At 40.0% G+C, this 13,297-nt stretch overlaps 1 protein-coding gene across 1 annotated transcript; it reads left to right on the plus strand.

The window, feature by feature from the left end:
• The first annotated feature begins 6,665 nt into the window (after window positions 1-6,665).
• On the plus strand, window positions 6,666-10,926 carry CCDC71L (coiled-coil domain containing 71 like). The gene has a single exon (XM_047850588.1). It carries the CDS (start codon window positions 6,728-6,730, stop codon window positions 7,433-7,435), a length of 708 nt encoding a protein of 235 aa, XP_047706544.1. The 5' UTR covers window positions 6,666-6,727; the 3' UTR covers window positions 7,436-10,926.
• The last annotated feature ends 2,371 nt before the right edge of the window (window positions 10,927-13,297 follow it).

Genomic DNA, 13,297 nt, shown 5'->3' on the forward strand with positions numbered 1-13,297 from the left:
CTATGTTTTTGAGCAGATCTTTTTCTATCAATTTTTAGTGGCTTCTCTAGGTATGATGCCATACATATATAACTTATTCCACTCTACTGGGGTCGTTTCATCAGTTCCAGTGAAGCATAGAAACCTAACCTCCTTTTATGTCTCTTTATCCTCCCTGTTTCTAATATATTTGTTTTAAATATTTCCTTTACATACATTTAGAACCACATTTAAAAATGTTATAATTTTTACTTCAACCATTGTATGAGTCTGCTCGGCCTGCCATAACACAATACTAACAGCAGAGTGGCTTGAACAACAGAAATTTATTTTCTCACAGTTCTGGAGCCTGAGAAGTCCAAAATCAAGATCCCATCTGATTCAGTCCCTAGTGAGAGCCTTTTCCTGATTTACTGAGAACCTTTTTCTCTCTGTGTCCTCACATGGTAGAGAGAAAGAGAGCTCTGTTTTCTCTTCCTCTTATAAGGATATCAGCCCTACAGGAATAGGACCTCACCCTGCTCAGAGACCCTGGGTGGGGAGTGGGCCACCTTGGGGATTAGGGCTTCAACTTATGAGGAGCACATTCAGTCCATGCCAACCATCCAACATAATTTAGGAAACTCAATAGGAAAAGGAAAGTCTATCATATTTACACATATTTTTGCTTATTGTAGTTTTTGATTCTTCCTGTTGTTCCAAGGTTCCTTCTTTATTGGTTCTCTTCTGTTAGAGAATTTCCTTTAGCCATTACTGTAGAATAGATCTGCTAGCAAAAACGTCCCTTTGTTATGCTTCATGTGAGGATGCCTTGCCTTTGTATTTATTGTAGAAGGATATTTTCACTGTGCATAGGAATCTGGATTGGCAGTTCTTTTCCTTCATCACTTGAAAAATGTTGAGCCACTTCCTTCTGGTCTCCATGGTTTCTGATGAGAAATCTGGTCATTCAAATGGTTTCTCCTTTTACGGTTAAGGTGTCATTTTTATCTGACTATATTCAAGATGGTTTTCATTGTCTTTGTCTTTCAGAAGTTTGACAGTGATGTGTCTTGATGTGGATTCTTTGGATTTATCTTGTTTAAGTTTGTTCAACTTCTTGAATCTGTAGGTTTGTGTCTTTTGCCAAATTTGGAACATTTTCAGCCATTATTTCACATGCTCTTTAGCCCCACCTTCTTTATCCTCTCTTTCTAGGCCTCTGATGACACAGAGGTTCTGTCCTGTTTGGTTTATTACTCTGTTTTCTCTCTGTTGTTCGTATTGGATAATATTTATTGGTCTATCTTCAAGTTTGCCAATTTTTTCCTCTGTCTTCTCCATTCTGCTGCTGAGACCAGACCATTTGCTAAGTTCTTTATTTCAATTATTACATTTTTAAGTTCTAAAATTTCCATTTGGTTTTTCTTTATATTTCCTGTTTTTTGCTATGATGTTTTATTTCTTTACAGCAGTTATTTATTTATTTATTTATTTATTTATTTATTTATTTATGCTTCTTTCAAGAATGCTCATAATTGCTTATTAAAGTCCTTATGATGACTATTTAAAAATCTTGTTATATAATTCTAACATCTTTCTCATCTCAGTGTTGGCATCTATTGATTGTCTTTTTACATTCCATTTGAGATCTTCCTGGCTCTTGGTATGATAAATGATTTTAATAGAAACCTGGACATTTTGGATATTGTGTTAGGAGACTGTGGATATTATTTAAACTGTTTTAGCTGATTTTCTCCAACACTGTACCAACCGGGAATGGGAGGGATGCTGCCACAGTACTGCTAGGTAGGAGTCCAGGTTTCCCACTCTGGCTCCACTGACACCTAAGTCAGGGAAAGAGGCTTCTCATTACTACTGCATTGAGGTGGGCATGCTAGTGCCCCACCAGACCTTTGCTGATAGATCCCTGGCTGGTAAGGGGTAGAGTGTCTTGTTACTGCTCCCCAAATCGTCTCCACTGACACTATGGGAAAGAATTGCCTCTTTACTGCCCATCAGGGATGGGCAGTATTTAGCCTTCTCTGACACCATCCAGCATGAGTAGTGGGTGCCGTGTTACAGCCTGCGGAGGGTAAAAGCCACAGGTTTCTTTGGGTGGTGTTTTGCTATAGTAGATTATTATTTTCTAAAAGTTTTTAGTCTTGCTAGGTTACTTCTTTCCTGATCCTATAGTTAGAAAGAACAAGATTTTGTTGGGGCTCTTTGTATCTACATCTGTTGGCATTTCTGGGTCATTGGCTTCTCCAGCAATCAGTCTGAGATGTGTGTAGAAAAGAGAAGAAATGAAAACCCAGGGAACTCATTGCTCTGTTGTTCTTTGGGCTCTGAGGTCCCTAGCCTGTTTGCTTTCTCCTCTCCATTTTTCAGTCTTCTAATGTTCATTTTATGTCCAGAGTTTAAAGTTGTAAGTAGCAGGAGGAATAGGGAAAATAAATGTATTTCATCCTCCTGGAAGTGGAAGTCCTAGTCTCTCAGTTTATACGGTCTTTGTGTATTTCACATTAGCAGTATTAATTAGAGCATAACAGAGCTTTGAAATAACTTGTAGAAAAATCTAAATTACTTTAGAATGGCTCTAATGAGAAGGCTGAAATTTTTTTTTTGATGAATCATGCTCTATTTAATTTCATTCAAATGAAAAATTAATGCTATCTCTTCAGACTAAATACAAGAATGTTTGAAACATCTCTGGACCAACAAAAACCTACATTCTGGTTCATAGTCTTCCACTATCCAGCCATGTGAACTTGAGCAGATTTACTGCAATCTCAGTGTTCTCATCTGAATTAAGAGTGTTGGGCTCATTAGATGATATCTAAACTTCCTTCTAGCACTGGCATTTTACTTACCCCTCAACAACTTATTACTTTTTAAAAAAATCTCTAGACTCCCACTGAAATACAGGGTTTGAAATATGTTTGTTAAGTCAAATGAAATCCTCATGATTAGACAAGAAAAGTAAGGATGGCTATTATTTATTGGATACTTACGGTGAACCAGGCACTATAGTAAATGTTTTATAAATGTTCTCTCATCCAATCCTCAAAACAGTAAATTAAATCAGAGATTATGTACATTTTATTGATAAGGAGAGTAAGGCTTGGAAAAGTTAAAAACCATGTCTGAGGATATTTTTTTCCTGAAGTTTTCTTTTTTTAAATAAAGATCTATTTGATTCCAAAACTGATGCTTGCAACTATTTATATATACTCTTAAAAAATAGCTTACAATTTTTTAAATGTTTATTTTTTAAATGTTTATTTATTTTTGAGAGAGAGAGAGAGAAAGAGAGAGCGAGCGAGCAGGGGAGGGGCAGAGAGAGGAAGACACAGAATCTGAAGCAGGCTCCAGACTCTAAGCTGTCAGCACAGAGCCCAATGCAGGGCTCGAACCCACAACCCATGAGATCATGACCTGAGCCAGAGTTGGACAGTCAACTGACTGAGCCACCCAGGTGCTCCTATGTTTTCTTGTAGGAGTTTTATGGTTTCAGGTCTCACATTTAGGTATTTAACTCATTGAGTTTATTTTTGTATATGGTATAGTAAAAAAGTGGTCCAGTTTTCCCACACCATATCTTGAAGAGACTGCCTTTTCCTTATTATAATACATTCTTGCCTCCTTTATCATAGATTAGTTGACTGTGTACTCTTACATATACTTTTTATTTTTTGGCCACTTTTCAATAAGCAAACTATTTTATAGATATGGAATCTTAAAGGAGAGGTCTAGATAGCTAGGTGATGTCTTTTAGTTTTCTCCAATCACTTTATTCTGCTTGGATTTATTTTTTAACTGTGTAACATATATTCAGAAAATGTACAGCTACAGCTAGTTTTTTGTTTTTTTTTCTGTTTATTCTCTTTATCCAGCCACCATTTAGTATTCTGTTATAGGGAGCATCATTCCCCTTGAGAGGTAATGGAATAAACTCAGGATTTCAGACAGTCATTCTTTAAGAACAAAAATTTAATTTGACAACTTTCCATAAACTTTATAATGTCTCAGGACAGTCCCAGGAATTAGGAGGAATGTATTGTTATCTTTATGAGTAAACTTTACTTACTTATAGAGAATGGATAAGGATTTGAGTTAATCAAAAGATAGAGGTCAAGAAGAAATATAAAAATAAAAAAAACAGAAGAATAGAGCAAATAATATCAAATTTAAAAGTATGTGGTTTTTTAAACTATTTAACATGATGCTAGTTCCTAAAAATATTTCATAAAAAGTTTCATTTTAAGTAAATTAAATGAGTGTGTATTAAAAAAGAACTGTTTAATACTATGCAATTTGTTGAGATGTTATGTTTTCTTAAAGTCAAAATTATGTCAAAAAGAGATTCATCCTCTTAATCAAAATCAACTCTATAAGTTTGTAGGGATGCCTGTTATGTATTTATTTGGCAAAAGACCCTAAAAGTACTTATGTTAACTTGTAAGGAAGGGAATAACAAGATGAGAAGCCAGGAGTACATAAATCCTTATTTTACCCTCTTCTTTTATTATGAAGTCCCCTTATCATTCAGCTGGCTCACTCTGTACAATTTTCTATGTCAGTCTGCAAGGGCATTCCAATGGAAGTTATTCAAATTTCACATTACTATGTGTTCCCAGAATTACCAAGAGAACTAATTGTGATGTAAAAAGTTTTAATATCATTTCTTTATAAGGACTTAGGAAGTTGGGAATTGGCTCCTTAATCTTGATCTGCGATCAGATGTGCTTTTCTAGGAAAATGATTTTCTCTTCAGAAAGTTGCCATGATTTTGGTAGGTAGAGAACTGGTCTCCATATAGGAAGTTCTGTTTTTGCCATAAGCCCATTGTGTGGAGAAGGCATTCTGGTGTTAGAGAAACAGCTTTCAGAATAGTTTTGGTTGGTTTAGTTTTTACTGAAACTGAACAAAGTATTATCTGGTTCAGACAAAATATCTGTTAAGTCCAATATAAAACTGATAAAAACTCAATTCTGGGTAGAGTGGAAGTAGAAATAGGGGTACAGCTCTGACCCTTGTGACTTCACTCATGCATTAAGCATTTTCTATTGAACCTCTGAGTCTGGATGGCAGCATTTGAAAAGCCTCTAGTGAAATGTAAAGATCACTAGGTTAGGAACCCAATAACCTAAACTATATAGTCCCGTTATTGCTGTCAACAAGTTGTATGACTGAACCTCTGTGGGTCCAGATTTCCTCATCTGTGAAATAAGGAGATTGAACTTGGTATCTTTCAGCTCAAATATTGGAGGGAACCATTAGCAACTGTATGCAAATCACAAAACTTCTGTGCTTTATCAGTTTTCTACTGCAAAATAAGATGCTCACTGAAGGGTAAAATTTGCATGCATACCTTAAAGTTCTAAGTATTAAGAGATTTTTTTTAGCCTTAAAAATTTAAGGGAGTTGAGAGAAAATTGCATTATAAATGTAAAACATAAAATTGTCCTGTTCTAAGCGATTTCACTATATCGTTCTTTCTCAGTTCATTGCAAATAATTAGCAGTATTTTATTGATTTACTGAGCAAACATTGAGTGGCCCACTAGAGTGCCAAGTAGGCTAGAAAAAACGATTAGCAAATGACCACTACTCTATAAACATTTATAGTCCTCCCTTCAAATACAGGAGGGAATGTGTTCTTAACAATGTGTTGCTATCAACGGAACCTCTTTGATTGTGATGCCACGTTCTAAGTGATAAAGATGGTGCTGCAAAGGCACATATTGAAGCTAAATGAAAAGTGAAGTGTACTCATTTAGAAAGACTACTATTTAAAGACACAGAGACTTTCATTAAGGAGAATGGCTTTGTTGCAATTGATCTTTGATCAACTGGAGCAAAGAGTAGTTTTATAGGTTTAATAGCCTTTGCTTTCCTGATAAGCAGAGTATCTCTTAAATATGAAGATGGTTCCATTGTCTAAAAGGAGATAGTCCCACCAATGCTGCCCATATTACCTGAGTGCTTCTGGATTATTAGTGGTTGGTTGAAATGGATTTGGGCCAAAAGAGGGAAGAGTTGGATGAAGGTGCCAAAAGAGATCTTTGAAGGTTTAGAAGGGATGCCTGAAAGGTCCATTCCCTCTAGACTTACCCCCCAATCCTCTTGCTATGATAGGAGGGGCAGCCTTTGGGCAGGTCTCCCTTTGTTATGCAGACTGCTAGATCTCCCAGCTCAATCCACAAATGCACCCACTCACTCTGAAAGGGTCCCTCCCCAAGGTGGATATGAAGTCCACCCCTTACCGTAGACATGGCAGCCTCTCCATATACCCACCCAACTGTTGACTGGCGTTCAAGGGCCACCACCATCACCCACCCCAGCACCATCTTCCAGGAACTGGCCTCTCCCCCATTAGTCCCCGCCCCTCTTCTGAGAGCACCCAATGGGTGGAGTCGGGGCTGTGGTGGGAGGGGCCTGAGGCGGGCGCATTTAAAGAAAGGCAGAGGGCGAAAGGAGGCTAGAGAGGAGAAGAAAGAAACCAGGGGGCGAGGCGCCGTCCAATGACAAAGCCCAGGGGTGGGCGCCGGCCGCCATCTTGTACCGGGCGGCAGGATATTCACCCGCGTCTTCCGCCCTCGGAGGGGGAGGGGCGGCGGCCGAGGCGAGAAAAGTAGCGAGAGACGCGCCGGCCCGGAGGCGCCAGCAGCGGCCGCCGCCGCGGACCTGGACGCGGGCGGGGGCGGCGGCGGCGGCGGCGGCGGCGACGAGAGCCGGCGAGCGCGGGCGGCCCCGAGCGGCCTCCGATGCGGCGCAGCGTGAAGAGGCGGCGGCGCCGGCCCCCGGCGGCCCCGGCCCCGGCCGCCCGGGGCGGCGGCTTTCGGGCCGGAGGAGGGGCCGAGCTGGAGGCGCGGGAGGAGAAGGTGGTGTACTCGCGGTCGCAACTGTCGCTGGCCGACAGCACCAAGGCGCTGGGCGACGCCTTCAAGCTGTTCATGCCCCGCAGCACGGAGTTCATGAGCTCGGACGCGGAGCTCTGGAGCTTCCTCTGCAGCCTCAAGCACCAGTTCTCCCCGCACATCCTGCGCAGCAAGGACGTCTATGGCTACTCCTCCTGCCGGGCCCTGGTCCCCGACCCCCCGCCGCCCCCCGTCGCCCGCGGCCAGACGCGCCGGCCGGCGGCCAGGAGGAGGCGCCGCGGAGCCCGGGCGGCCGCCGTCCGCCGGAGGAAGCCCCCGCCGCCCCCGCCGCCGCCGCCCCCGCCGCCGCCGGCCCCCGAGGACAGCCGCTCCCCCAAGCCCGCGGCCCCCGGGCCCTGCTTCGGGGGGCGCACCCTGGAGGAGATCTGGAGGGCGGCCACCCCGACGCTGACCACCTTCCCCACCATCCGCGTCGGCGGCGACGTGTGGGGCGAGCGCAGCCTGGCGGCGGCGCGGCGCCGGGCGCGCCAAGTCCTGCGAGTGAACCTGGAACCCGTGGTGAGGCTCCGCCGCTTCCCGGTGCCCCGGGCGTGAGACTCGGCCCCCTCCGCGAGACTCGGCCCCCTCCGCCCCGGGACGGCTTCCGCCTGGGGGGATGAACAAGTGACAGTCGAGTGTTTACAGATCCGGCCGGGACCGCGTTCCCTAGTGCACTTTACGGGCGAAGAAGCACCGGATGGTCCCGGCCCGCGCCCCCGGGATGCGGCGCCGCCGTCTGGGACTCCGGGGCAGGTGTGCCCTCTGCTGCCTCCCAGTACCGGGTCTGCGGAGGGAGGAGACAGCTGGACCCGCAAGGGTGGCCCCCTTTCTTCCTAACCCCAGATTGAGACGTCTCCAGGACTATAGGGGCAGATCCGTTTTCTCCCTTTTGGACTCTACCTCACTGGTCTGGAAGCCCTCCGAAGAAGTCATTCTTTTTTCCAAAGGAATTTGGTTTCGTGCTTGTGTAATAAAGCTAGAATTTACTTGCTGTTCATCCACCTCCCCGCTCCCCCCGCCCCACTTTTTCTTTTTTGACTGCCACCCCTCGTTCTGGACGAAAGATCGAATATGTGTTGAAAGGTGTTGCACTAGTTTGTGCTCAGGGTATTCTGAATCCCACTCGTTTCCGAATTTTAACTGGATTCCAAAGCTTTGACCAAGGATATTTTCTAAGAAATTCAAGCGTATGACTGTTAATAATGTAGGGATTTGTATGGCTTTGAATTTCATGGGCTCAGTGATTACAAACAAAGAGATGCAAAGTTCAACTGTTTAAACATTTTTAAGGTGTTTCTAAAGATTTTATATTGAAATTTAATGTTTATATTTACTGAGCTCTTAAAGGAAATGGCAGAAACTCATGAAGTTTTGTTTAGGAAAAGTTGACTTGTGAAAATTCTTTTTAAGTGAATAAAATTAAAGTGCATTGAAACCACATGGCTTGTGATAAAAAAGAATGAGTGAATTACAAAGAACTGGTGTTGGTTAAAGAGATGGATGGAATCCGATTGGAAATGATTTGGCCTCCTTGTACTAGTCTAACATACAGATCTGGGAATATCTCAAGGATAATTTATTTTAAAATGGAAATCGCATAGGAAAAATGAGTATGCGTATGCGCGGTGACCAAAATGCCAAACAGAATACCCATTGGAATTCTCAGAAGTATTAATGATCTAGAGGGGTGGAGGCATTTCTTGGTATCAGATAACTGGTTGAAGTTAACTTTGGGCAAAATAGGTTTTCCTCCCTTGTTTTTGTTGTTGTTGTTGGGTAACAGAAATGTCCAGATTACTATCAGTCACTCTTATAAACATCATGACAGTTAGTTAACTGTTTTGCTTCACGAGTTTCCTTTATTATCTCGTTTCCATTCATAATTATGTTTGCAGTTATTGGTCTTTTGTTTGACAGCCGAAGACCACAGGAATCAAACAGGCGAGCCACAAGAGTACTGACCCTTCTTTTACACTTTTATAATAGTGTTTATATCCTATGGCCCAGTGTGGAATTCTTGATTATCCAAGTGCCTTCGGTCATTGGTGGCAGCAAGACTTAATGGTTTTTAGCCAGTGGTGCCGCAGCCAGATTTTACTGCAATATCTAAAGGGTCAAGTAGTGATTTTGTACCACTATTATTTCAAATTTGAGTATTCTGCCATGGAACCATCCATACCAGGCTGGAACATGACCTATGAAATCTTCAATATTAAGGTTTCTCTCTGCTTGGCAGCTTCTTAGGGGAATAATGAGAGTTGCAATTTTGACTCTTGTGTTTTTAGAATTCAAATGGCATAGCTTTCTGAAATGAATTTTTCAAGTTTAATAGTTCATAGTAGGAGTTTTGTGACTTTAATTTCAGTGTTCTTGTTTTGTAAAAAAGAAAAAAAGGAAAAAAAAGATATATCTATATATATATGACTTTATGCCAGTTACCCAGTAAGCCTCATATTCTTTTATTCACTACTCAATGATAATGTGTTGCTACAAATACTGTCACATGAGTAAATAAAAGTGAATAATTACTTAGAAGATGGAGAGTGTTAAATTATATTTGTGTGATAGGAAGCTTATATATATTCTTTTGGTTATTAGCTTCCATTGCCAATTGTATTTCAAATACATAGGGTTTTCTTCCCCCCCCCCATTACCTTTTTTAGCTAATTAGCACCTGAGAAAAAAATACGTATTTGTACCACTTCACTATTGTATATAATTTTATATTAATTAAAAAATAAATCCAATGGCCATATTAGAATGTAATTTCAACATATAGCTTATCTAGATAGCTTCCCAGAGGATTTTGAAATTAGATGTAGCTGGGAGGATAACTTTGCTCAGCACAAAATTGAAACATAACCATTGACACCATGCATTTATTTAAACTTAACTGAGAATCTTATTTTTTTTTCTTCCTATGCCTTGTTACTTTAGTGCACTTGAACTTGCGTTAATGCTTTGGGTTATCCGGGCTATCTGATTTCAGTTTGGATCTGATTGCCCATCCTAAATTTAATATTATTTACCTGGTCTCTTAAAAAATCTTGCCGTTTCTAGTTTGCAAAACAAGATGTAAAAAAATCTTTATTTTTGCCAAGTTGTCTTTAGCAAAACCTTGCTGAAGTTGGTTGTTTTACAACTTATACAATGTGAAGAAACAACTAATATAGTTGATTCGTATATTAATAGGAAAATGAAAGTATTTTATGGATACTTTTGGGCAGAATGTGAAAAGAAACTTGGCACGGTGGCCTTTTTGATGAGGCATTCATTTACTGTCTTCTAAAGTGAGTCTGTGCTTAGCTTGTACATAGTTTTTTGAAAGAAATCCCATAATCTTTATTCATTCTCTTACCTTTATATCTCATATGGCACAAGTAAAGGGGGAAGTTAAGGAGGAAGTTTATCACCTTGCTATGCTTGAGTGCCTAAATGTGGTGACCGGCACCTGAAATAACCTTTTGAATTCCTGATGTCATTTTTATCCCCCTTCAACTTGTCAACCAGCAACTTATTTTTCCTTACGGAACTCAGTAATGTTATGATTGTTGAGGGCAAACTTCATTGTTGTTAGTGCAAAGTGTCGCTGTGGTGGTGTGTATTTATTTTGTCCAAGTTTGAGTACCCGATTGGACAAGTGTAATTTAAGCTGGTGGCTGACACGTATTGATTTGCTGTGTGCAAGCAATAGTACTATCTTCCTGAAAACTATTCAATAAAAATGCATTAAATATATTTGGATACAAAAAAATGTGAGCAATTTTGAACTCAAAATTTTTTTGTTGTTTCAAGGATTGCCACAGCACTCTTTAAATTGGTGTTTTTAATGGACATATATACATAATATTTACTTTATTGCTGTGTTTAAAATATTTTTTGATAAGACTGTTATGTCTTAAGTGCATTAGAAGGCAATTGTTTGTAATGGAACTGAATTGTTTTCTTGGACAGTTTGATGTGCGCATATGATTAAGATTTACAATCTGGTTGTACTTTTCTTTTTAATTTATTAACTGTAAATAAATTTTAGAGAATATACAGTGTCTGGCTTTTCTAATGATGTTGGGGAGTTTTTGAAATGGGATTTTATGTTTGCATGTGAATTAGAAGGCGATGTGAGAAGTTTTGACTTCTTTTGTGAACTTCAGAATCCAGGAAGTCTTGAGATATGTGTTTTATGCTATTTGGGGAGTCAACAGTATATCAGTATCAACTCTGATGATCTAGTGAATCTCTGAGACAGTGCTCATGCCCAAGCCCAAACCATTACCCAGTTTGCCAGCTTAATAAAGACTTTAAAAATGCATCAGAATTCACTTTGACTCCTGACCCCAACCTCCTTGGGGTGGTGATAGAAGGTCTCACACTCACGTTTTTTTATATTATAAAAGAAAGTAAGCGTGCTCTATATGAGTAGCAGCAGTAAAGGCTGTTCTACAGAAGTAAAGCCCGAATTTTCATTACAGTCTAGAGGGTAGAAGTGCAGTGCTAGGAAGGGCAGGACTCATAGTATTATGTGGCCTGAATATGTCTTCGTATCTGAGAATTGGAGGCAGCAGTGTAATAGCTGTGGATCACATTGCCTGGGATGGCATTAAAGCTTTGCCACTTGGAACCATCCGAACTTTAGGTAGGTTACAGAAACTCTGTGCTTTAGCTTCCTCAAGCATCAAATGCGGTTAGTAAAAGAAACTATTGGGCTATTGAAAGGATTAAAAAGGGCGTTAATGGGTGAACACATAGGAAATGCTTAATAAATGCTATTAATTGGAGGCATATGTACTGAGAATAAGTGTATATGCTGAGTGGTCCTTTGGGAGTTTAGCATCCTGAAAATAGAGTGTGGTCTGGGAAAGGCAAAAGACAAATGATGAGAAGGTAATTTGTGGGTGAATTAAATTGAAGACAGCAGGAGGTTAGATTAAGTTGATTTATTAGGTAGTTTTCACTGTTGGAGGTTTTCTAGACTTCCTTAGAAATTTTGGGGTCTTTTTATCATTTCTCTGAAAGACATTTAAAATATGCTGTTAGGGATATTAAACTATCTGAGAATCTATAAAAGTAAAAAAGTTACTGATCAAGAACTTGCCAAATTTCAACACTAAGTTTTCACTTCAAGTAAATTCAGTAAGGTTTGCTTCAAAGCCATGTGAATTTACATGTACAAAACTAAATTAGAAGCAATTTGTGTGAGCTTTGTACTTCCTGTGTTGAAACAAATGAGTGCAGTAGTTAGATTTGAAATAGCAGAAAGTTATTACCAAAAGGAGAAGATATCCTCACATTTGAAGCATTGACACACTCATCTTTGGATTTTGGGTCTAATGCCTGTAATTTAGCTTTGATGCCACCCCTCCCCCGCCCCCCACGAGGAATAACAATCTATTCTAAATTGGTGAGCAAGCCAAAGTTGCAGTAGCTGAAATTAACACAAAAAGAATTTCCCTAGATGGAAGTTATCCAGTGGTAAGAAGCTCAAAACTGAGCCTGATTGCAGATTCCGCAAGAGCAATGACTTCTCACCGTCAGCACTCACTTGTCTTGGTAAAAGTCACCCTAAACTGTAATTTATTACATGAACATATCCAGAGCCCAACTGGAAAGCAGTGCTCATAACAACACAAGACAGTATGGCTCCCAAGCAAGTTTTAGTAAATATTCTAGTGGTCTCAAAACTGAACTTCGCTTGCTTTTGAAGGTATTCATAGAAATGTTAACTTTGAGATTCTTCCAAGTACTGAAATTAACTATGTAAAATGTATATACATTTCTCTCTTTTAGGATTTTTTCAAGTATGTATTCTTTAAATGTTTAGTGGATGAGTAGAGGAGAAAGGGTATGATTTAGAGGTCTGCACTCAGATTAAGTAAGATTATTGAAGCATAGCATACATTTAAAAGGACATATATTTATTAAAAGTATTATGAGCACAGCTTGATGAAATTGCATAAATTCAATATACTTGTGGAATCAGCACTCATTAAAAAAATTACCAGTACCCCAGAGGACCCCATATGCCTCTTTTAGCCACTGTCTATCTCCCCTTCAGGATAGCAATTATTCTGATTTCTTACAGCATAAATAACTTTTGCCTGTTTTTAGACTTTATAGAAATGGAATTATGTGCCGTATACCTTGCTTCTTTCACTCAAAATTATGTTTGTGATATTCATGTTATTGTATGTAGTTACAAATCCTTTATTTTCATTGGTGTATAGAATTCCATTGTGTGAATAGTTTACAATGTTTCTGCAACTCTTGATGGGCATTTAGGTAGATTCTAGCCTAGGGCAATTATGAATAAAACTTCCGTGAACATTATAGGACATGTCCTGTGGTGAACATTTTTGAAAATAGTGTTTATCCAGGAGTGAATTTGCTGGGTCACATGTCATCCAAATGATCAGCTTTGGT

This window comes from Prionailurus viverrinus, chromosome A2 (assembly GCF_022837055.1).
Source record: "Prionailurus viverrinus isolate Anna chromosome A2, UM_Priviv_1.0, whole genome shotgun sequence".
NCBI classification, from domain to species: Eukaryota; Metazoa; Chordata; class Mammalia; order Carnivora; family Felidae; genus Prionailurus; species Prionailurus viverrinus.

Bases quoted from the DNA above. Each gene is read 5' to 3' on its own strand.
- CCDC71L (XM_047850588.1), top strand. From the start codon at position 6,728: ATGCGGCGCAGCGTGAAGAGGCGGCGGCGCCGGCCCCCGGCGGCCCCG.